Genomic DNA, 26048 nt, shown 5'->3' with positions numbered 1-26048 from the left:
ATATTTTGTATGTTATATATATTATATGCTTCAGTCTTATAGTAAAGTAAGCTAAAGAAAAGAAAATGTTAAAATCACAAGGAAGAGGCCTGACCAGGTGGTGGCGCAGTGGATAGAGCATAGAACTGGGATGCAGAGGACCCAGGTTCGAGACCCTGAGGTCGCCAGCTTGAGCACAGGCTTATCTGGTTTGAGCAAAATTCCACCAGCTTGAGCCCAAGTTCACTGGCTCCAGCAAGGGGTTACTCGGTCTGCTGAAGGCCCACGGTCAAGGCACACATGAGAAAGTAATAAATGAACAACTAAGGTGTTGGAACGCGCAATGAAAAACTAATGATTGATGCTTCTCATTTCTCCATTCCTGTCTGTCTATCCCTCTCTCTGACTCACTTTGTCTCTGTAAAAAATAAAAAAATAATAAAAAATAAAAAATAAAAAAAAATCACAAGGAAGAGAAAATACATTTATAATATTTATTGAAAAACAATTTGTGACTAAGTGGACCCACACAGTTCAAACCCTTGTTATTCAAGAGTCAACTTTATTTTTAAAAAAGCTGGACTGCTATTTGGATTTCTATTTAAGAAACATCTGGGGAGTTTGTTTATAATATAGGTTCCCAAATCATACTCTATAGACATGCTGTTTTAGAATAGGGTCAGGAACTTTTATTTTTAAACACATCCTCCAGATCATGTTGTACAGCCAAATTTGTGGCCACTGGCATAGTAGAAGTAATGAGAGAGACCTGGGGCTGAGTCTCATTCAGTTCTACCCAGTACTGATTCTGTGCCTATGGGCAAAGTTCCTAATCTGTGTGAAAAGAACATTGTATAACTTATAGGGTATTGGGGATATTTCCTGAGAGACGAAAAAGGAGGCTGACAACTCCAGCATTACTTCGAGTCTATTAAGGGAACTTAGATATGAGGTGGCAATGCAGCATGGATATCATCTATTCTGCACGGCAGTTGCTAATATATAGAACAAAGCAAATGGCTAGAGGTACTGGGATATGATCCACCACAGATAAGGGGGAAATGCTTTGATGCAAAAGCCTGTTCCAGCCACCAGCCTGAGCTAGCACACCTTGCAGTATAGGGCAGGGGCTGCTCAGACAGTGTCTGAGAGGATTTATGGGAAACAATTTCTGTTCTGGCCCAGATCTAGCAGGAGCTGGCTTGAGAGTCCACATCATGGAACAGTCTCTTCTCCACTTAAGGTTGTTGTGAGGCTTAGCAATTATATATGCATAGGGTTTTGCGCATAGTACACAGCTAATATACTACTACTATGGAGGATGATGGTAACAATGATGGTGACTGATAATGCATCTAATATCTAGAGTCCAAATGAGCTTTAAAAAAAATTTTTTTTAATTTTGAGAGAGCACAAGAGAGCGTGTGAGAGACAGACAAGGAGGGTGAGAGAGGATAAGAGAGGTGAGAAACATCAACTCATGTTGCTTTTATTTCAGTTGTACATTGAGCTTTTTTTTTTAAAGCATCTTAATTTTATTTTGTGACAGAGAGTCAGAGAGAGGGACAGATAGTAAGGGAGAGAGATGAAAAGCATCAATTCTTCGTTACGGCACCTTAGTTGTTCATTGATTGCTTTCTCATATGTGCCTTGACGGGGGGGGGGGGGTGGCTACAGCAGACTGAGTGACCCTTTGCTCGAGGCAGCGACCTTGGGCTCAAACTGGTGAGCCTTGCTCAAATCAAATAAGCCTGCACTCAAGCTGGTGACCTTGGAGTCTCAAACCTGGGTCCTCCGCGTCCCAGTCCAACGCTCTGGTCAGGCCACCGCTTGGTCAGGCTACATTGAGCTTCTTGTATGTGCCTTGACCAGGGCCATGCCAGTTCCCCCTTCCTGAGGCCAACAACCTTGAGCTTTCCATGCCAGTGACCTTTTGTGGGCTCAAGCTGGCAAGCTTTGGAATCTCCTGCTCAAGCCAGCAACCTGCGCTAATGAGTCTGCACTAGGAGCTCACGACCTCAGCGTTACAGGTTGTCACTTGATGTACTTACTGCGCCCCTACTGGTCAAGCTCCAGATGAGCTTAAACAGCAGATCTCCCGACTCTCCATGCATCCCATCTCATATTCCAACTACACTGTACTTCGTGTTCCCTCATTCTGTTTTTTCATTTTCATTGCTCTTAAGATATACTTAAAAATTTTTATTTTTCAATTACAGTTTACATTCCGTATTATTTTGCATTAGTTTCAGGTGTACAGCATAGTGGTTAGACACACATACAATCTACAAAATTGTACCCCCGATATTTCCAGTTGACGTATTTTTAATATGTCAGGAATTTTCTATGCCCTCGTCTGGTGAGCTCATCTTTTAAGAGACTTTTCAAATATTGCTGCTTCTATGGAGCCTTCTTGATCCACATCCCTCTTCCTCTGCCTTACCACAGCATTTGTCACGTACAGCAATGAAGGTACTTACTCCATTTTAACTTGTCTAATTTTCTACTTGATAGTGAGTTTTCACTATAAAAAATGAATAAATATTGGAGAATTGGCCTTTACTGTAATTTACATATAGAGGAGCTATGGAAGTTATCTTAAACATATGAGCCAGTTGTATGATATGTTTTCTTAAAAAAAAAGCAAACATTCATGTGGTTTTAGTCTACATAAAAGGAGAAGAGGGAAAGGAACCAGTAGGTATTGAGGAAGCTCTTACAATTAGGCACTGTGCCAGATGATTTTTCACATGTATTCGTGTGAGAATCCCATCAGGTTAAATGGTGTTACTTCATTTTATGTGTGAGGAGGCCGAGACTCAAAACTGCTTTTAGTAACTTTGCAAGGTTACACAGTAAGTAAATGGTGAATCTGGGATTGAAGTTGGGTCTGTCTTATTCCAAAAACCTGTTCAGTCATCAGTGTTACCGGGATCCTATATTTCTTGACTAGAAGAGTTAATGTAGAGACTCCCTACTTGTTGCAAAGCAGTGTAAAACCAGCTGAGGAAAGCAAAGATTGAAAAACCATTCCCTTTCCATCTACTTTTCTTTGACTTGTTGGTGGCAAAGTGTCTGCCACTAGATGGTGCCCTTGTCAAGTATTGGTTAAGTCCTGGTGTCTGATTTTTCCTCCTCCCCAACGAACTAGCTAAAAGCAAAATATTGACATTTCCGGGTAAAATCTGAAAAATGGAGATGTAGTAACATCAAAGAAGTAGTGTAGGGTAGAGACAAGAACAGGCCATATATGAAATGAAATTCAAACCTGGATTTGCTACTTACTAGCTTTTTGATTTCAGGCAACTCATCTATTTGTCTCTACGTTTTCTTTATCTCTCTAGAATAGGCATCATGTGATTTAGTTGTGGAGTTATGAGGAGCAAATTAATTGATATATTAAAAAGTATCCAAATACAGTGTCTGGATTTAAGTTCTTAATACATGATAATTACTGTTGTAATTAATAATTACTGTTGTAATTAATAATTATTGTTGATAAGATCCCAGATTCTAAGATTTCTGCAGGGCCTTAGGAATCACCCAGTAAGGTGAATTGTATTCAATATAGATTTTTGGGTTTCTTTTGTTGTTGTTTTTTACAGGGACAGAGAAAGAGTCAGAGGGATAGATAGACAGGAACGGAGAGAGATGAAAAGCATCAATCATCAGTTTTTCATTGCGACACCTTAGGTGTTCATTGATTGCTTTCTCATATGTGCCTTGACTGCGGGCCTTCAGCAGACAGAGTAACCCCTTGCTCAAGCCAGTGACCTTGGGTCCATGCTAGTGAGCTTTTTGCTCAAGCCAGATGAGCCCGTGCTCAAGCTGGCAACCTTGGGATCTCGAACCTGGGTCCTTCCACATCTCAGTCCGACACTCTATTCACTGTGCCACCGCCTGGTCAGGCTATTCAATATAGTTGTGTTTTTTTTCTTCTCTCTCTCTCTCTCTCTTTTTTTTTTTTTTGTATTTTTCTGAAGCTGGAAACGGGGAGAGACAGTCAGACAGACTCCCACATGCGCCCGACCGGGATCCACCCGGCACGCCCACCAGGGGGCAAAGCTCTGCCCACCAGGGGGCGATACTCTGCCCCTCCGGGGCGTCGCTCTGTTGCGACCAGAGCCACTCTAGCGCCTGGGGCAGAGGCCAAGGAGCCATCCCCAGCGCCCGGCCATCTTTGCTCCAGTGGAGCCTCGGCTGCGGGAGGGGAAGAGAGAGACAGAGAGGAAGGAGAGGGGGAGGGGTGGAGAAGCAGATGGGCGCTTCTCCCGTGTGCCCTGGCCGGGAATCGAACCCGGGACTTCTGCACTCCAGGCCGACGCTCTACCACTGAGCCAAACGGCCAGGGCTCAATATAGTTTTAATGCTAAATATATTGTGAGTTTTCGAAAATTATTAATTCAAGTTACTTAAAGTAACACTTTTTACCTGGTCCAGTGAAACTAAGTACTCAATTTTCTAATTGTGTTGGGTCATCAGAATTGACTAACTGCATGAGAGATGTGGGGATATGTCATTGTTCTCTTTTCTTTTTGTCTATCACAAGAGAGTCAAGCAGTGCACCATGATGGAGTATTAATAGTTTTAGCACTGACTTGTTCTGCTAGTGCCTTATTTCATTGATTCTACATTATTTTTTCACCTCTTTTATTGGAGTATATATTACAGTCATTGATATCTTAGAAGGCATTATTTTTAGGTTAGTATATATATAACCTTAAGACTGTCTGCTCTTCCCCCTCATCCTCTTAGATTTGCTTTTGTCAATTGTCTTCTTACTTCACTTTGAAAAATTACTCTATAGATTTCTGCCCTTTTTATTAATTCAGTAGCTTTTTTGCAAGTGTCATCTCTTTTGTATGAATTTGAACTAAAAATTTCCTCCCGTGGGCAAGATATAGACATTTATTCCATCCCTGTGATTGGTACATAGATATCATTAGCATTATATTTTCTGAATGTTTATAATATTTCATAAATACAAATTAAAAATTAAATAGGAAAGTGATGAAAAAGATTTCAGGAAAACGTTAATCAAAAGAAAGCTAGGACCTGACCAGGTGATGGTGCAGTGGATAGAGCATTGGACTGGGATGCAGAGGACCCAGGTTCGAGACCTCGAGGTCGCCAGCTTGAGCGCGGGCTCATCTGGTTTGAGCAAAAAGCTCACCAGCTTGGACCCAAGGTTGCTGGCTCAAGCAAGGGGTTACTGGGTCTGCTGAAGGCCCGCAATCAAGGCATATATGAGAAAGCATCAATGAACAACTAAGGTGCCGCAACAAAAAACTGACGATTGATGCTTCTCATCTCTCTCCATTCCTGTCTGTATGTCCCTGTCTATCCCTCTCTCTGACTCTCTGTTCCTGGAAAAAAAAAAAAGGCTAGGAAACAGTAGTACTATCAAATATAATAGACTTTAAGAAAACAATAAAAATTATTATGGGAAAAAAAAGAATACCAAAACCTCAGTATTGCATAGAATTAAAAGTCCTGTAATAAAACAGTAGCCACTCACTGTTTCTCATGCATACTTCTAAATAATTCATTGGTGAAAGTAGAAATCATAATGGAAATTATGAAATATTTAAACCTGAATGATAATGAAGGAACCACGTGTTAAACTGCATCTGAGGCAGTCAAGATTTATAATCTTAAATAAATATATTATAAAATAGAGATTAAAAATTAATTCAAAAAAATTAGTAAAAGAATAGTAATGAAAAAGTACAAAGAAGAAAATAACGAAGGAAATTTTTAGGACAGAGGCACTTATCAATGTGTAGATGTCAAAATCCTGAACAAAATACAGCAAACCATACCCAGTTATCTGTAAATTAAAAGTATTATGACCAAATAGAGTTTATTCTGAGAACATTAGGATGCTATCTTTAAAATTAATTCACCGAATTAACATTAAAAGAGGAAAACTACATGACCATCTGAATAAATACAGAAGAAGTAGTGAATAAAATGGAACATGCATTTTAAGATTAAGCAAACTAGGAATAAAAGAGAATATTCTAGCCTGACCAGGCGATGGCGCAGTGAATAGAGCATTGGACTGGGATGTAGAGAACCCAGGTTCGAGACCCCGAGGTTGCCGATTTGAGCAAAAAGCTCACCAGCTTGGACCAGAGGTCGCTGACTTGAGCAAGGGGTTACTTGGTCTTCTGTAGTCCCCCCCTCCCCCGTCAAGGCACATATGAGAAAGCAATCAATGAACAACTAAAGTGCCACAACAAAAAACTGATGATTGATGCTTCTCATCTCTCTCCATTACTACCTGTCTGTCCCTATCTGTCCCTCTCTCTGACTCTCAGTCTCTGTAAAAAAAAAAAAAAAAGAGAATATTCTAAACCTTTGAAGGAGTATTTGCTAAAATATTACAGTGTGCGTAAAAGTGAAATAAAGAAGTGTTCTCTTTAAAATCAGCAGTGAGACAAAGTTGCCTGCTTTTGCTGCTGCTTTGAATATTGTGTTCCTAGAGGTACTAGTGAATACTGTAAGACAAGAAAAGATGCAAAAGATAAGGCATGGAAGGAAGAACAAAATTAGTATTTGCAGATGATGTTTCTGTAACTGTACTAGATGTCCTGGTAAACTTGCAACACAATAAGGAACACAAAAGAATTCAAAGAAAAAGGATTAGAAGGGAAGAATAAACATTGGTATGTATTTGCAAATGTGATTGTCTACATAAAACAGTCCATAAGAATCTGCAGAAAAAAGTTTTTTGGCTGTGTTATCAATATGCAGAGAACATACAGTGTTCTTCTATATGAGCCACAATTAGAAAAAGTTATTCAAAAAAAGGAACTATTTATAATTATATCAGGAACTCTGAATTACCTAGGAATATATTTTATAAGATAAATGTATTCTTTTGGTGGATAAAACTGTAAAGCCATGAGAAGACTAGAGGAAGATTGAATATAGTAAAAGCTATATCCTATTCTTTTGCCTGTTAGACTCAATAACATATATTTTTACTTCTTTTTAGTTAATCTAGAAACACATGTGATTATAGTCAAAACCACAATTGGCCTTATCAAGGAACTTGACAAGATGATTCTAAAGTCATTTTAAATGGTAAAAGGGCAAGAAAAGTTTGAAGAATAGGAGTTAGGGAACTTGTCATTCCAGGTAGTTAAGACTTTGTATGAAACTATAGTAGTTAAAATGATATGGTATTTATACAAGGGGAAAGAAATAGATCAGGGCAGAGAAAAAGCTCAGAAATAGAACCACACATCTATGGGAATTTAGTACATGCCATGACACATTACAGGTCAATTTTATCACTTCAGTAAATGAAGCTGAATCAATTGGCTGCCCATTACTCCCTGTCTCATGTTGTACACAAAAATAAATTCCAGAGTTATAAGTATAAATTTTCATTCTCTACATTTAATAAGAATATATAAAAGAATGTCTTTATGATATCAGCACAGAGAAGGATGTCTTTATTAATTTTTTTTAGCGAGAGAGAGAGAGAGAGAGACGGACGGACCAACAGACAGGAAGGGAGAGAAATGAAAAGCATCAATTGTAATTGTGGCACCTTAGTTGTTCATTGATTGCTTTCTCATATGTACGTTGGCTGGGAGGCTCTAGCCATGCCAGTGACCCTTTTGCTCAAGCCAGTGACCATGGGGTCATGTCTATGATCCCAGGCTCAAGCAGGTGACCCCACACTCAAGCTGGCGATGACCTTGGGGTTTTGAACCTGGGTCCTCAATGTCCCAGGTCAATGCTCTATCCACTGTGCCAGCACCTGGTTAGGCAAGAAGGATGTCTTAAAGAATAAACCATAAGCCCTGGCTGGTTGGCTCAGTGGTAGAGCGTCCGCCTGGCATGCAGGAGTCCCGGGTTCGATTCCAGGCCAGAGCACACAGGAGAAGCGCCCATCTGCTTCTCGACCCCTCCCCCTCTCCTTCCACTCTGTCTCTTCCCCTCCTGCAGCCAAGGCTCCATTGGAGCAAAGTTGGCCCGGGCGCTGAGGATGGCTCTATGGCCTCTGCCTCAGGCTCTAGAATGGCTCTGGTTGCAACAGAGCGACGCCCCAGATGGGCAGAGCATCACCCCCTGGTGGGCATGCCGGGTGGATCCCGGTTGGGCCTATGTGGGAGTCTGTCTGACTGCCTCCCTGTTTCCAACTTCAGAAAAATACAAAAAAAAAAAAAAAAAAAGAATAAACCATAATAGAAAAGGTTGGTAGATTTGACAACAGTCAAATTTTAAAACAACAAAACGACACCACAAACAGAAAGAACTCTTGCCTGGGATAGAAAATATTTACAATGCATACAACTGACAAAGGATTAACATTCAGACTATATAAAGAACTACAAACTTGCCTGACCTGTGGTGGCGCAGTGGATAAAGCGTCAACCTGGAAATGCTGAGGTCGCCGGTTCAAAACCCTGGGCTTGCCTGGTCAAGGCACATATGGGAGTTGATGCTTCCAGCTCCTCCCCCCTTCTCTCTCTCTGTCTCATTCTCCTCTCTCTCCCTCTCTGTCTCTCTCTCCTCTCTAAAAATAAATAAGTAAAATTAAAACACACACACACACACACACAGAACTACAAACATATAAAAACAAAAAGAAAATCCAAAACAACGCATATAAATCAGTAAAAAAGCAAAAGCAAATTGTTCACCATTCTATTACCATTACCTAGAACAGTGATTTTCAACTAGTGTGCCACAATAATTTTTATAACATGCAGTTCCTGACTCAGGCAGACTGACTCTTTTTTTAAAGATTTTATTTATTTGTTTTAGAGAGAAGAGAAGAGAGAAAGAGACAGAGAGAGAGGTGGGGGGGAAGAACAGGAAGCATCAACTCCCATATGTGTCTTGACCAGGCAAGCCTGAGGTTTTGAACCGGCAACCTCAGTGTTCCAGGTCAACACTCTCTTCACTGCGCCAACATAGGTCAGACCACTGACTTCTTTTCCTTTAGATTGTCATATAAAGAAATGACAGCAGCTGACACAACAGTAGCCATCCAGTGTGAATGAATCAAAGTTATACCTATTTTTTTGTCAGATTGGCAAAATATATTTTTTGGTGTACTGCAGAATTTCAGTAATTAGTTTATGTGTGCCGTGCAATGAAAAATGTTGAAAATCGCTGGCCTAGACAATTCAATAAATACTTGCTGAGTCAATGAATGATTCTTAAGCCAGTCCTCCATGCAGCAGCATCTTTGGTGAGCAGGCTGGACCTTGAGCTTTCCTGCTTCCTTCTGTATTAAGGATTTCTTTCTTTTTGTGGACTAGGTGCTCTTTCAGAGCAGAGGTATGTCTTACTCCTATTTATATCGCTGCTCCTTTTAGGCACTGTGTCAGGAATCTATGTCCTGAAGGAGCCATCATTCCTTTTATCATCTTTGGAGCCAGTTTGCAGCCTACTTTTTCTTCTTGCAAAGGGAGATTGATCCTAAAATAGCCAGACTTCTGTTTTTTCACCCCAAGTAATGAGAGCAAAACTGTTTTTCTGAATTTGACACCAGAATTATGATTCATGTTGCAGTATATTTCTTTGTATACTAGAAAGGAGAAGAGGGAAAGTCAGGAAATTCATCTGGTTGAACAAGACTCCAATTACTTTCTATAGTGTTATCCTGTTGGCACAATGGGTCGTAGAAGCAAGCCTGGAATAAAAACTTTGACATTTTGATGAGTTAGCATACAAAGAAATTTGCTCAATGATAGAATACTATTCCACATATGGATTAGCAAAGGGAGTTTTGATTTCCAGATGTAAAAAAATAAGTAGTATAAACTCAGATAAAAGGAAAGGAAGGCTTTTTGGTAGGAGACAGCTTGGGACAATTGATAAACTAGAGGTGAGAGGTAGGCATGGAGCAAATCACTGAGGGCCGTTTGTAGGCTAGGCTATGGAATGACCATGTCCCTTAAACTGGGGCATTGTTTAGACTAAAAAGGGGTTCTGTTCATTATTATGACAGGACAACAGGAATAATCTGGAACTGTCCCAGGAAAACCAGTTTATATGATCACCTTATTTGAAGGTGACCAAGAACCATTGATTTGGTTATACATCATACGGGGAATGGGAGGTTAAAATAAAGTTTAGGTCAGAAGCATGGACAAGTCTGAGCTTTGACTGGAAGGGAATGAGAGAGGTGGGCAATTGCTAGATGTGGATATACAATTGAAAAGGATAGTTGTTGTGGTGGTAGTAATAGTAATTGTTGTTGGAAAAAGGGTAAGAACTTGAGTACATATAAATGCCATTGGAAAGGAGTCAGTAGAGAGAGAAGTTGAAAATTGGTCAAGTAAGAAACCTAAGGAAGGTGATAGGAAATAGAGCCTCTTTTACATTATGACAGGTGGAAAGGAAGCAAGAATGAGAGCAAATGCAGGGGAGTTGTTAAGTGGGAGGTTATAGCAGGTTTAGAGTTTCTACCTTAATGACTGCATATATGGGGGTTTAAAGGAAGTAGAGAAGGTTTTAAATAGCTACACTGGAGGAAGTAGAGAAGGTTTTTAATAGCTACAGTGGATGCCCTGGCTGAATAGCTTTGTTGGTCGGAGCATTGTCTGGAAGTGGAGAGGTTTGATTCCTGGTCAGGGCACATACAGGAACAGATCCATATTCCTGTCTCTTTCTCTCTCTAAGATCAATCAATCACCCTGGCTGGTTGACTCAGTGGTAGAGCGTCAGCCTGGCATGTGGATGTCCTAGGTTTAATTCCTGGTCAGGGCACACAGGAGAAGAACCCATCTGCTTCTCCACCCCTCCCCCACTCCCTTATCCCCCCCCCCTTTCTCTCTCTCTCTCTCTCTCTCTCTCTCTCTCTCTCTCTTCCTCTCCTGTAGCCATGGCTCAATTGGAGTGAGTTGGCTCTGGGTGCTGAGGATGGCTCCATGGCCTCTGCCTCAGGCACTAAGAAGAGCTCTGTTGCTGAGCAATGGAGCAACAGCTCAGATGGGCAGAGCATTGCACCCTAGTGGGCTTGCCTGGTAGATCCCACCCAGTGAGCGGGGGGGCGCATGTGGGAGTCTGTCTCAGTGCTGCCCTTCCTCTCACTGAATTAAATAAATAAATATAATAAAATCAATCAGTAAAAAGAAATTTTAAAAAATAGTTATGGTGGACAATGGGAGAAAGACCAATAATGAGACAAGGATGCCCTCTATTGAATATACTTATATTCAACATTCTCTTGGAGTCTTAAACCAGGCAGTCCTAGCCAATGAATAAAGCAAGAAAATAAATACACAGTATAAGGATTGCAGTAGAAGAAATAAAACTGTTATTCACAGCAACTTAATTAAGCATGCAGATAATCCAAAAGAATCTACAGATATACTATTAGAATTGATAAGTGAATTTAACAAGATTACTGAATACAAGGTCACTATACAAAAATAAATTTTATTTCAATACACCCACAACTAGTAATTTATTTATTTATTTATTTATTTATTTTATTTTTTTGTATTTTTCTGAAGCTGGAAACGGGGAGAGACAGTCAGACAGACTCCCGCATGCGCCCGACTGGGATCCACCCGGCACGCCCACCAGGGGCGATGCTCTGCCCACCAGGAGGTGATGCTCTGCCCCTCCGGGGCGTCGCTCTGCCGCGACCAGAGCCACTCTAGCACTTGGGGCAGAGGCCAAGGAGCCATCCCCAGCGCCTGGGCCATCTTTGCTCCAATGGAGCCTCGGCTGCGGGAGGGGAAGAGAGAGACAGAGAGGAAGGAGGGGGGGGGGTGGAGAAGCAAATGGGCGCTTCTCCTGTGTGCCCTGGCCGGGAATCAAACCCGGGTCCCCCGCACGCCAGGCTGACGCTCTACCGCTGAGCCAACCGGCCAGGGCCACGCAACTAGTAATTTAAAAATGAATTTTTAAATGTCAAAATGATCTGGAGATGTTTTCTCTGAATCTATATACTCTAATTGATCAGTGTCACCCCGTTAAAATTAATTGTCTAAATAAAATTTAATATAAATACTGAATTTTAAAAAATATAATACATTTACCATAGCACCAGAAATAATTGTGTAGGAATAAATATTAACAAAGATGGGCAAAACCTCTATTCAGAAACCTAGAAACATTATTGAAATTTAAAATAACTTAAATGGTAAGCCAAGTTTGTTCCCAGTTAGTATCATAGTGTGTGTGTGTGTGTGTGTGTGTAAGTGTAACTTGTTCAGCTGACTCAAAATATATAAAGGGCCACAAATACCCACTTCTGATCCCTGCATTCTCAGGCAACAGAAACCAATAGAAATGGCGGCTTTTTCCTCACCCATCGTAGGGAAAACTGGCTATGAGTATGGTGATGATGTTGATTTATAATTTATAAAGGCCAAGAGGAAAAATATTGGAAGACTTACTCTACCTGATTTCCAAATGTAAAGACTTCCAAAAGATAACAGGAAGCTGTTTTCATGGCCTTCAGATTGGAAAAGACTTCTTAAAGAAGACACAGAAAGCATAGCCATGAAATATAAAATCAATACATTGTACTACGTTGATGTTAAGAACTCTTCATGAGCCTGACCAGGTGTAGTGCCATAGATAGAGGATCGAATTGGGATGCAGAGGACCCAGGTTCGAAACCCCGAGGTTGCCAGGTTGAGCACAGGCTCACCCGCTTGAGCATGGGGTTGCTGGCTTGAGCGTGGGATCATAAACATGACCTCATGGTCACTGGCTAGACCCCAAAGGTCAATGGCTTGAAGCCCAAGGTCACTGGCTTGAGCAAGGGGTCACTCACTGTGCTGTAGCCCCCCAGTCAAGGCACATATGAGAGAGCAATCAATAAACAACAAAGGTGCTGCAACAAAGAATTGATGCTTCTCATCTCTCTCCCTTCCTGTCTGTCTGTCCCTATCTGTCCGTCTCTCTGTCTCTCTCTGTCACAAAAGAAAATTAAAAAAAGAAAGGAAAAAGAAAAGAACTCTCCATGAAAAGACATCATTGTGAGAGTACAAAGGCTGGGAACAGGGTGGGAGAAGATATTCGCCTAATTCATAACCAGTGGAGGATTCATATCCAGGATCTAGAAAAAGCTACTAGAAATAATTAAAGATGATAGTCTAGTCTTGTCACTGGGCAAGCAACTTCAACTGTTTCACAAGAGAGTATTCAAATGGCCAAAACAGGAAAGATACTTAAGCTCATTAGTAATCAGGGAAATGTAAATTAAAGCCATTATAAGATACCACTGCTCACCCGCCAGAATGACTGAAGTAAAAAAGCATTCGTCAAGATGTAGAGCAATTGAAACTCTTGCACACCACTGGTTAGAATGTAATTGGCACAACCACTTTTGAGAACTGGTTGATAGTTCTCTATTAAATTGCCATGTGCATACCTCAGAACCTAGCAAATTCACTCCTAGATTTGTATTAGGAAATACAAATATATGTATATAACAAAATATATGGAGGAGAATGTTATAGCAGTGTGTTTCTAATAACCTAAAACTAGTAGAACTAGAAACAACAACATACATGTCCATCTACAGTGGAGATGATAAATAAATTTTAAATAAATACTATTTATAACAACAAAGTGAACAAACTACTGCTACAATATATGCAGCAATATCAATAAATTTTACAAACATTAAGTTGAGTGAAAGAAGCCAGAGACAAAAGAATACATGATATGAGTCCATTTGTGTAAAATTCAAAGACAGATAAAATTAATTTGTAATGGGTACTGTTTATCTTTGGAATGGAGGGCAGGCCTAATGATTAGGCAAGGTTACAAGGGGAGCTTTTCATTGAACTTGTGCAGTTATGATTTTTTTTTTTTCTTCTTTTTTTTTTTTGAGAGGGACAGATAGGGACAGACAGACAGGAAGGGAGATAGATGAGAAACATCAATTCTTTTTTTTTTTTTTAATTTTTTTATTTATTCATTTTAGAGGAGAGAGAAGGGAGAGAGAGAGACAGAGAGAGAAGGTGGAGAGGAGCTGGAAGCATCAACTCCCATATGTGCCTTGACCAAGCAAGCCCAGGGTTTCGAACCGGCGACCTCAGCATTTCCAGGTCGGTGCTTTATCCACTGCGCCACCACAGGTCAGGCTGTGCAGTTATGATTTTTGTGTACGTTACCTTTCAATATAAAGTTGTTTGCCTGACCAGGCGGTGGCACAGTAGATAGAGCGTCGGACTGGGATGCGGAAGGATCCAGGTTCGAGACCCCACGGTCGCCAGCTTGAGCGTGGGCTCATCTGGTTTGAGCAAAAAGCTCACCAGATGGACCCAAAGTCGCTGGCTCCAGCAAAGGGTTACTCGGTCTGTTGAAGGCCCATGGTCAAGACACATAATGAGAAAGCAATCAATGAACAACTAAGAAGTCACAATGCGCAATGAAAAACTGATTGATGCTTCTCATCTCTCTCCGTTCCTGTCTGTCTGTCCTGGTCTATCTCTGTCTCTGTAAAAAAAAACAACCCAAAAAACCCCCCAAAAAACCTATGACATAAAGTTGTTTCCTAATGATGTAGTATATGTAAAATGCTTATTATAGTTCCTGGCTAATTGAAAGTGTTCCATAACTTGCAGTATTAACTCTTCTCTGTGATTTAGTTCTCTGTGATAACAATCTTGGGCAGTGCTGTTCAGTGCAACTTTCTGCAGTTATTAAAATGTTCTGTGTCTGGCGCTGGCCGGTTGGCTCAGCGATAGAGCGTCGGCCTGGCGTGCGGGGGGACCCGGGTTCAATTCCTGGCCAGGGCACATAGGAGAAGCGCCCATTTGCTTCTCCACCCCCACCCCCCTCCTTCCTCTCTCTCTCTCTCTTCCCCTCCCGCAGCCAAGGCTCCATTGGAGCAAGGATGGCCCGGGCGCTGGGGATGGCTCCTTGGCCTCTGCCCCAGAGCAACGCCCCGGAGGGGCAGAGCATCGCCCCCTGGTGGGCAGAGCGTCGCCCCTGGTGGGCGTGCTGGGTGGATCCCGGTCGGGCACATGCGGGAGTCTGTCTGACTGTCTCTCCCCGTTTCCAGCTTCAGAAAAGTACAAAAAAAAAAATGTTCTGTGTCTGTACTGTCTGGTTTCATAGCCACTAGCTATTGAGCATTTGAAATATGACTAGTATGACTGAAGAACTTATTTTATAATTTTACTTAATTTTAATAAGTTATCGTTAAGAATTAAATACCCACACGTGCCTGATGGCTGTTATTAGTGTAGGTATTGACATGAGGAATGAGTGACTGAAGGAGAATGGCGGTGAAGTGTATTTGAGTTGAGTGAATCAAGAAACGCAGAGGCCAGAATGTCAGATGAATTGTTCATCTGTACATTGGAGAAAGCACAGGGTAATAGCAAGACCTGATTGGAGTGGGAAATTGTTAGCTCAGTCCCAAAGTCTTACAAGAAGCATTTGGAGAGGAGTAGGACAGTATAATAATGATCAGAAAAGATGCTTTCTCTCAAATAGGTTGTCAAAGTTGCTTAGAAATGTATCAGAAGAACACTTAGGTGATGAAGAGCCATGGAGGGAGTTTCAGGAAGAAACAAACGGTCAACAGCAGTGGGTGCTTCAGAGGGGCGCTGTGTGGCAGAGCCAGCGCAGTCAGAGTCACGGAGATCTGTGAGAGTGCAGCTTCCTGCACTGGTGGGCAACATCACTAGGTTACAATAGTGGTTGAAAGGTTAAGCATGGCCACTTTTCAAAAAGCGCCTCTGTAAAAACTTTGAGAAATTAAATGGTAGTTTGGGGTTGTGCTTTTGTTTAGCAAATGGTGGGGAAGTGAGCTTGAGAACAGACAGTAAGTGAAATTGCTCAGTGATTTTTGTTTTTTGTTTTAGTATGTGGAAGAAATGTTGAGGCTGAGTACATACAGGGTCTCAGGGAGGTGAGGAGGGGAGGAGTTGGGTATGACGGTGACAAGGTTGGTTGGGCCAACCTTGAACAGTCAAAATGGCATTATGAAGAAAAAGAAATGTTGACTTTATTTAGTAGTTCATGGAAAATTGAAAATGTCTGGATCTCCTAAAAGAGTTTGTGCTTTAGAAATACTACTCTGACAATAGCAAGGACTGTGGACTAAAATGTGGCTAGACTGAAGTCGGACAGGTTGCCTTATCAAGCAGGAAGTGATAAAAGCCTGAATTAAGGCAATAGAAGTTCATAGGATAGAGAAGAGTTGATGAATTTGAGATTATAGTTCATAAGTAGGAGAAGCACTATTTTTGGTGATGGGATGAGGGAGAACAGGTATAGAACCTAGAGGTTTCTATTTGAGTTGACTAGGTAACTAGTGAACTATGGTACTTAAGGGACCTAGATTAGGGTGAGTTATAACACCTTTGTTCAGATATAATTCACATATCACCCAACTCACCTAGTTAAAGTATACAATCAATGTTTTTGGTATAGTCACACAATTATGTAATTATCACCACAATCAATTAGAATGTTTTCATCACCCTATAAAGAAACCCATACCCATTAGCTGTTACTTCCCATTTTATCCCCTCCTATCCCCCCAGCACTAGGCAACTACTAATTTACTCTTGGTCTCTATGAATTTGCCTGTTCTGGACATTTCATGTAAACAGTCAGGCATGTAGTCCCTTGTGATGAGCTTCTTAGCATGTTTTCAAAGACCATCCATGTAGAGATTCCTTTGTGCCTTGTATTATAGTAACCTCTTTGCATGTTTTATCTCCTCCACTGGAATATAAGTGCCTCAGGAGGCAGAACTATTGTTATATATGAAAGAGCACATATTTTTGTATTTAATTATGACTCAGCAAATATCTGATACATCATAAATTAGAATGTTAACTCAGTTGCCGACAAAATTAAGTTAACCAGAATGAGCTGCTCCCATGCATGCTTATCCACTGAGGTGTGTCTATATTTTTTGTCACGGAATGAGTAAGTAAGAACCATGCCAGTGGTTCTGGTTTTGCCATTACTTCTTTGTGTGACCTTGGTTAAGTTATTATGTTCTCTGGAGACACTTTTCTTATCTGAAAATGGGGTTAAAAATCCCTACTCAATCTGAAACTATAACTAAGAGAATTCAAGTTGATGGCATTTGGATAGAGTTGGGGTTCATCTAGACAGCCTCTGAAAAGTCTGAATAAATATTTGGTTTTGTTACCTAGTCATCCTGGGATAGAAGTATTTGTTTTTCAGAGGAATAGGTTATTTTGACCCCTTGAGTCATTTCAACCCCTATTTTCAAGGTCCTGGTTTCATCTGTGGCACATTGCTTCTTTTGTCACCAACCTGGGGCATCTTACCTATCCCATGTTCCCTAGCTTTTCTCTCTTGAATATTTAAGACATTTATTTCTTAAGGACACCGACCAGTAGACTCTATTTTGCCTAGCTTCCTGTCACTTCCCTTAATTTCTGTTTTCTTAATAGGATGCATGCAGTTGAATACAAAAGAATTAAAGTTTGAAACCCAGCCTTCCTGAAACAATTTATAAATGCAACCTTTCCTTCTCCCTCTTTTGGAGAGTTGTTCATGCTTTTATTTAGAAATCATACTGTGTATTTGAGTGTTATATATAAAAATAAATATAGTTTTTGACTTCCAAGATTTCACAGCAGTTCAGTGGGAGGAGACAGACGTCTGATAAACAGATAATCACAGTATGGTGTGGAAAGTGGAGTAGCAGAGCCATGTATGAGTGGTTATGGGAGCACACCTGGAAGAAGTGATTGGGACAGTGTTTTGAAGCAAGTGTCACCTGGCATTTCTGCACTAATATGTATAACACAGAAGCAGTCTGATGGAGAGCTATCTGTGCTCTTTGAGCCTCACAACAACCTGGTGAGGAGGAGGTTTTTGACTCCCAGCTAGAGAGAGAGCTAAAGGTCAGAAAGGCTCAGTGAGTGACTCTTAAGCACAGACCCTGGACTCAGATTCGGTTTGTCCCCTCTCCCTCCCACCACATCCGTGCCCTTTAAGCAAGGATAGAAAGTGCCTGTGCAGAGCACTACAGTGCCCTGCTACCTCCTCTCCTTTAGTTCTTCCTTAAGCAAAACTAGAGCCTCAGATTCCCCTTTCCTGTGTAGTTTGCTTCCAGTGTCGTCGTTGGTGCATTGAGCGTTCCAGGGCTGTAGCAGTAGTGAATATTGCTGATGTCATTGTTTGCCTTATTGGGATTTTGCTCTTTGTTTCACAGGGAGCTGTGATTGGTATAGACGATGAGGACGACAGCACCTTCACAATAACTGTTGATCAGAAAACCTTCCATTTCCAGGGTGAGCTGAAAAGAAGAGATTCTTTCTCTTCCTAGTCCCAACTGCTTCTTTCATTTTCTTTTGGGTTGTTTGCTGAATGAGGTTTTGCAGCTGATCCTGCATGAACGAGCGCACAGGAACGTTCTGGATGAAGTGGTACTGCAGGTTAGGGAGGGATTTGTATCTGCAGTGGATACAGATCTATTTGAAACGACTTTGGATCTGGCTGCAATTGGAGATTAAAATTTTAAAGGATAAAAATCAGTGAAGGGAGAGAGTAATGGGCTGCTGCTGCTGCTGGCTTGTGTTTACAGAAGGTTGCTGATCTTCTTTATCGAGGAGTATGGTTCTGCTTCTGCATGAAGTCTAAAGACTGATTGTGAAGGTTGCAGTGTTTGTCCGTGTAAAACTCAAAATGTAGATTAAGTTGAAGCTAGTGGCAACCTTTGGTTTAAAGGTTTTGCTTTGCTTCAGGAATTACAAGTTTGCGTTCATTTCACCTGCATCTCTGTGTCTTGTCTGCCAGCCTTCATTTCTCTGCTGTTATCCTTTTGTAGTTAATAACACCAATGCCATCTGCCACTGCTATGTTTCGGCATTGCATGTTATGGTTCACCGGTAGAAAGGGTAAGGTACTGTATGATCATTCTCATTTCATCTTGCTTTGAAACTGTAAACCAGCAAATAAGTCAATTGTAATGATCCTGTCCTAATGTACTGCTCATATATTAGGAGTGTCTATTAGCTTTGCTACTAATGTTCTTGTTATTTTACCTGTTCAGAATAACATATTTTATGTTTAAAGCAGTCTAAGAAACTTAGAAATGAGAAAATTTGGAGATGTTTAGCACTTTCTCTTAACTACAACTTGCAATGTACTGTGATAGAATATAGGTATACAAAGGTAGATAAATACTAAGTAAATTTATAGCTTAACAATATTTTGGTTATGAAGTCTCATAGTGACCAGATGTGTTTTGTTATACAAGATGTTCAGACAGCTATTGTCCTTCTATGCTGGGGTAATAAATTGCAGTTATTTTTCTTCATTGTCTTGCTTAAGAAATTGACTCAGAGAAATGAAAGATGCAGCTTATATACAATAAAAACAAACAGTGTACTCAAAATTGGTATATCTAATGCTTTCAGGAAAAGCATCCTTAAAAATATTTGCTGTGCTTGGTCATATTCTTTATTCAGAGCTGCTTAACTAATGACGCTTGCCTGAAATTTTCATAAAATTTATAACACTAAAAAATCTTTTTATAAAGCCTAAGGTCTTTATTTTTAAGTTAAGTATATAATGCTCCTTATAAACTAAAGCAGATGATGCCCACACACTGGAACTCTTTTCTTGAATGAAGTTGAATACTTGAATGCGTTTTTAGTAATAACTGCTGGATGCAGGTGAAGGCTGCAGTGTGGAATTCTCTCCTCTGCAGTTACTAAGAAGACACCTTCTTTGGATATCCGGAAGCTGTATTGTTTGCCCATTTAAAGGCGAGGAGACTCAGACCTCTAGAGCAAAGGCACCTCTACCTTCTGATTTACTTTTAAATTATTTATGTTAAAATGATCTCCCCTGTAACACTTCCAGATTTATGTGGCTTGCTTGTAAGGCAAGTAATTCCTTTAATGAATTATTTAAATAACAAGGATAAATACGAGTTATATATATTTAAAATAGAGTCTTAGTTCTGAGGCTATCAGATTAATTAGTTTATTTTGTAGTATAATAGTTAATGGGAGTCTCAGGTGACATGAGATTATCTGGCTATTTAAAGAACTCGGTAAGACTCGCTCTATATACATCCTTGGCAAAAATGAGATATTTCACATTCATAAGTCCTTGCTTATAAGAAATTCTTTGAAAATTTGATAAAAAGTTCTTAATGCCTGATTGATCTCATATTCTTTACTAGAATTGAAAGCAAGCTTGACTGATACACATTAGCATATGTTTAAATATGTTGAAGTTTTTATTTAATATACTAGAAATTTCTAAAGCAAATGACACATCAATTGATGCATCTATAAAACAAATTCTACGCACTCAACTATTAAAGAGAGAGCTAGAATTTGTTCAGATACATTTATTTATTCAACATCTATTTTAGACATTATTCTATGTTCTAAAGATACAGTAATGGACAAAACAGATGCTCTTGGGTCATCCATTCTGGTAGTTGAGAAAGCCAATAAACAAGATAAATTAGTAAACTATGAGTAAAGGAATGTTAAGTCTGGGTGAGAAAAAAAATCAGGAAAAGAGAAAATGAAATAGAAGTGAGGTCGTGTGTGTGTGTGTGTGTGTGTGTGTGTGTTGAGAGAGAAGTGTTGGAATTTTAGAGTGGCCAGGAAATGACTCATTGGTGCAATGCCTTTTAGTGAAAGATCTGAAGGAAGTGAGGGAACAAGCTGTATGGCTTTGTTGGGGTGGAGGGGTGTAGATTATCCAGGCAGAGGCAACAGTAAGTGTCAAAGATTGTGCCTGCCATATTTGAAGAACAGCAAGGAGGCCAGCTGTGTTTGAAATGTAAATAACCACGGGGAAGGTAGTGGGTAGTAGGAGATGAAGTCTGAGAGGCAACAGGGAGCCTGGTCATGTGAGGCCCTATATGCCATAGTAAGGACATTGGGTTTAATTGAGATGAGATACCACTAGAGGATTTTGAGCAGAGGAGTGACATGATGTGATTTTTAACAGTATCACTCTGTTCACTGTGTTGAGAATAAAATGTAGGAGGCAGGGACAGAAGCAGAGAAGCTACTTAGGAGACTGTTATAATTCAGAAGAGAGATGATGGTGGCCCCATGTGAGAAGAGGTCAAATTGTGTATGTGTGTGTTTTTTTAACTTTTTTTTTTTTTTTTTTCAGAGACAGAGTTAGAGAGAGGGATAGGTAGGGACAGACAGGAATGGAGAGAGATGAGAAGCATAAATTATCAGTTTTCCGTAGAGACACCTTAGTTGTTCATTGATTGCTTTCTCATATGTGCCTTGACCGTGGGCCTTCAGCAGATCAAGTAACCCCTTGCTCAAGCCAGCGACCTGGAGTCCAAGCTGGTGAGCTATGCTTAAACCAGATGAGCCCGTGCTCAAGCTGGCGACCTCGGGGTCTCGAACCTGGGTCCTCCACATCCCAGTCCGACGCTCTATCCACTGTGCCACCGCCTGGTCAGGCTGTTGTGTTTTTTTTTAACTTTACTGAGGTACTAACATACAATAAAATGTACACATTATAAAGTTCAGTAAGTATTGACAAATTTATTTACTCATATAACTGCTAGCACAATCAAGATACAGAACATTTCTATCACCCACAAGATTCCTTTCATTCTTTTTCAGTCAGTCCCCACTCCCAGCCCCTGGCCGCAGGCAACCACTTATCTGTTGTGACTAGAGATTAGATTTTTCTTTTGGAGAGTTTCACATAAATGGAATAATTACACAGTATGTACTCTCTCTTGTCTGGCTCTGTGTTAGCTCAGCACAATGTTTTTAAGATTCATCCATGTTGTGTATATTGGTAGTTTGCTCCTTTTATATTGATAAGTAATAGTTTGTTGCATGTTGTATTTATTGTGAAAGTGTAGCATGTGAGAGAAAGATAGGAATCTAAGTTTACACCAGAATTCTGACTCGAGCAACGAGAATGGAATTGTCATTAACTGATGTGGGAACCATTGCAAGAGGAACTAGTTTGTTGGGGGTGAGGTGTGGGCGAGGTGTGTGGGCATGAAGATCTTAGCTTTAGACATGCTTATAAACAAATTTTAGGTGCCTATTAAACATTCAGTTGTAGATATCAAGTAGGCAGTTGAAGTATGGAGTTCAGGAGAAAAGTTCACACCAGTGAAATAAATGTGGAAATCTTTGGCATATAGATGGTTTTTAAAGTCATGAGAATGCCTGACCGGTAGTGGTGCAGTAGATACAGTGTTGATCTGGAACACTGAGGACCCAGGTTCAAAGCCCCGAGGCTCAAGAGTGGGCTCAGCAACATGATCCCAAAATTGCTGCCTTGGAGCCCAATGCCTCGGTTTGAGCCCAAGGTAGCTGGCTTGAGCAAGGGGTCACTGGCGTGGCTAGAGCCCCCAGTCAAGGCACATAGGAGAAAGCAATCAATGAACAACTAAAGTGATGCAACTATGAGTTGATGCTTCTCATTTCTCTCCCTTTCTGTCTCTTTCTATGTCTCTCGCAAAAAAAAAGTCAAGAGAACTTGAGAGTAAGGGTAGAGAGAAAAGAACCAAGTTCCACGTCACAGAACTGAGACAGAACTAACAAAAGAAATTTAAAAGAAGCAGCCAAATGAAGGAGGAAAACCAGGTGAATGTGGTACCCTAGAAGCCAAGAGAGAAAGTGTTTCTAGAAGAAGAGAGGCATCAGGAACTGTCAAATGTTCCTGATAAATCAAGTAAATTGAGGGCTGAAAGATGATCACAGGATTTAACAGTTAAGAATCCATTGGTAACCTTGAGAAGAGCTGTTTGAAGGTAGGAATATAGACGGTGCTTCAAGTTCTGCTGTAAAGGCAGGTGGGAAATAACCGCAGTAGCTAAAGAGGGGATGAGAATGAGGGAATTTTTTTTAAAGATAAGAGAAATAACAGCATTTTTCTTTATTTTTAGTAATCTTTTTCTTTTTAAGATTTTATTTATTGATTTTACAGAGTGGGGAAGGTATGAGAAGTATCAACTCATAGTTGCTTCACTTAGTTGTTCACTGATTGCCGATTATATGTGCCTTGACCAGGCAAGCCCAGGGTTTGGAACCGGAGACCTCAGCGTTCCAGATTGACACTCTATACACTGCACCACCACAGGCCAGGCAACAGCAAGTTTTTATGCTACTGACGGTGATTCAATAAAAAGAGAAAATTGATGCAAGAGAGGGGAGAATTGTTGGATCAGTCTAAGGCAAGAGAGGATGGGACCTAATATGTAGGTGAGGCATTACCTTTGACTAGGAGCAAGGACAGGTCATCCATAGTAACAAGAAAAAAGGTCAAGTGTATGGATATATATGTAGGTAGCATTCCCTTCATTTCTATTATGGTTTAAATCTCTAGCTATCTTACGTATCCTATATCCTGAAATGCCATTTGTTTATAATAAAGAGGATTGGTGCCTGGAGGAGAACAAACTTTTCTGAATCAGTGGATAATTTGTCATTACAAAGATTTCCAGTTCTGGCAACTTGATACAGTGGTACCTTGAGATACGAACAGAACAACATACGAATTTTTTTTAAGTATACGAGCTGTGGCTCCATATTTTTGTTTGAGATCCGAGTGAAATTCCAAGGTACGAGTCATGATTTGGGAAGCTGCCGCTAGTTGGCGTGCTGGTGCACAGGTCCAGTATTGGCAGTTTTATATACAAGTTGACTGACTTACAAGCTCGGTTACAGAACGAATTAAATTTGTATCTCAAGGTACCACTGTATTTCAGAACATCTCCAGTTTTATTTTATTTATTTTATTTTTAGCAAGAAAGAGAGGGACGGACAGACAAGAAAGGACAGAGATGAGAAGCATCAACTCATATTTGTGGCACCTTAGTTGTTCATTGGTTGCTTTCTCATATGTGCCTTGACTGAGGGGCTTCAGCCAAGCCAGTGACCCCTTGCTCAAGCCAGAGATCTTGGGCTCAAGCCAGCGACCTTTGGGCTCAAGCCAGTGACCTTGGGTTTCAAACCTGGGTCCTCAGCGCCCAGGTCAACACACTGTCCACTGAGCCACCACCTAGTCAGGCAGAACATCTCCAGTTTTAAAGAAATGCCATGAAATTCTAAAAAAAAAAAGTCCATTTAAACTTCAATATTGAAAAGGAAATAATTAAAATTACAGTTCCAGCATGTTAGAGGTTTAAGAAGGTTTGAAAACTACAATTTTGTTCTATTCTTTTAAAGAAATATTAAGAAGAAAATACTTACCAATTTATCTTTATAAAATGACTCTTTTTGTCTTTTAAAGAAGGGCAGAAATAATCCCTTTTCCTATTAGTCAGCCATCATTATTTGCATATATAGATTCTGGACTAGATATTGGGTGGAAAGCAGTTTTGGTATTATACTGGCTGTTGGGTTCAAACATTTATTGTGCATGTAGTATGTGTGCTCAGAACTAAGGGTATATAGATGAGTAAGACATGGGCCATGTTGTCAAGGAACATGTAAGGAAGTAATTATAATACAATGTGAAATAGGCTGTAGTAGTAGAGGTAGATAAAGGGCATTGAAATACAGTTGAGAGGCAGTCACTCAGTGCTTCATTAAAGAACAAAATTTTTCTTATTGGCCCTGGCCGGTTGGCTCAGTGGTAGAGCGTCGGCCTGGCGTGCAGAAGTCCCGGGTTCGATTCCCGGCCAGGGCACATAGGGGAGGCGCCCATCTGCTTCTCCACCCCTCCCCCTCTCCTTCCTCTCTGTCTCTCTCTTCCCCTCCCGCAGCCGAGGCTCCATTGGAGCAAAGATGGCCCGGGCGCTGGGGATGGCTCCTTGGCCTCTGCCCCAGGCGCTAGAGTGTCTCTGGTCGCAAAAGAGCGACGCCCCGGAGGGGCAGAGCATCGCCCCCTGGTAGGCAGAGCGTCGCCCCCTGGTGGGCATGCCGGGTGGATCCCGGTCGGGCGCATGTGGGAGTCTGTCTGACTGTCTCTCCCCGTTTCCAGCTTCAGAAAAATACAAAAAAAAAAAAAATTTCTTATTTCCAAGTAACTTTTTTATAATAATCAAAATAAAAATTATATAATCTCTTAAATTTTCAAGTTGTTCAGAAGTATATAATGTAAAAATTAAGAGTTCCCTGTGACCAGGTGCTGTCTCTCTTCTCTCCCTCATTACCTCCTCTATCTAATATAGCTCTGAAGATTGAACAGAAGTTTGTCAGGTGGAGAGATATTGTATCGTGTGCAAAGGTATGGAAACATGACACTGCCTGTGCATGCACAAACTACAAATGTTTGGTACTATTAGAACAATGAGGAGGAAATGAGGCTGTAGAGATAGGCAGAGGCAGATGTATCTAATATAAAAAGGTTGTATTTTGCCCTGGCCGGTTGGCTCAGCGGTAGAGCGTCGGCCTGGCGTGCGGGGGACCCGAGCTCGATTCCCGGCCAGGGCACATAGGAGAAGCACCCATTTGCTTCTCCACCCCCCCCTTCCTCTCTGTCTCTCTCTTCCCCTCCCGCAGCCAAGGCTCCATTGGAGCAAAGATGGCCCGGGCGCTGGGAATGGCTCCTTGGCCTCTGCCCCAGGCGCTAGAGTGGCTCTGGTCGCGGCAGAGCGATGCCCAGAGGGGCAGAGCATCGCCCCTGGTGGGCGTGCCGGGTGGATCCCGGTCGGGCGCATGCGGGAGTCTGTCTGACTGTCTCTCCCCGTTTCCAGCTTCAGAAAAATACAAAAAAAAAAAGGTTGTATTTTTATCCTGATGTCAGTAAGGAGCCAGTCAAGCAGGACTTGAAGCAGAGAAGAGACAGAGTAAGGCCCTGGCTGGATAGCCTGGTTGATTGGAGCATTGTCCCCAAGTTCAGAGGATGCTGGTTTGATCCCTGGTCAGGGCACATATAGGAACAGGTTTATGTTCTTGTCTTCCTCCTCCTCCCCCCTCTTCCCCTCCTCCTCCCCCCTCTTTCCCTCCCCCTCCCCCTTCTCCCTCCTCCTCCTCTCTCCTCTCCCCCCTCCCCCTCTCTTCTCTCTCCCTCTCTTCGTCTCTCTCCCTCTCTCTCCTTCTCCCTTCCTCTCACTCCCTCTCCCTTCCTCTCTCTCTGTCCCTTCCTCTCTTTCTAAATCAATCAATGAATTTTTTTTTTTTCCTTAGAAGCTGGAAACGGGGAGAGAGAGACAGTCAGACAGACTC

General features: G+C 41.2%; 1 protein-coding gene and 1 non-coding gene across 5 annotated transcripts in view; one reads left to right on the top strand and one right to left on the bottom strand.

Annotated features, from left to right (window-relative positions):
* The window catches only part of OSBPL9 (oxysterol binding protein like 9), a 140275-nt gene that overhangs the window by 24196 nt on the left and 90031 nt on the right, over positions 1 to 26048 (top strand). For all 4 annotated transcript variants that reach the window (XM_066269212.1, XM_066269210.1, XM_066269211.1 and 1 more), the window contains exon 3: positions 18131 to 18209. In XM_066269212.1, coding sequence (XP_066125309.1) covers positions 18131 to 18209 — 79 coding nt within the window. The remainder of the gene's footprint in view (positions 1 to 18130; positions 18210 to 26048) is intronic.
* On the bottom strand, positions 4256 to 4331 carry TRNAS-GGA (transfer RNA serine (anticodon GGA)). The gene has a single exon. It is a non-coding gene; the product is annotated as a tRNA-Ser (tRNA).

Source organism: Saccopteryx bilineata, chromosome 3 (assembly GCF_036850765.1).
Source record: "Saccopteryx bilineata isolate mSacBil1 chromosome 3, mSacBil1_pri_phased_curated, whole genome shotgun sequence".
In the NCBI taxonomy this organism is placed as follows: Eukaryota; Metazoa; Chordata; class Mammalia; order Chiroptera; family Emballonuridae; genus Saccopteryx; species Saccopteryx bilineata.
This window is presented reverse-complemented; position numbering and strand designations above follow the sequence as displayed.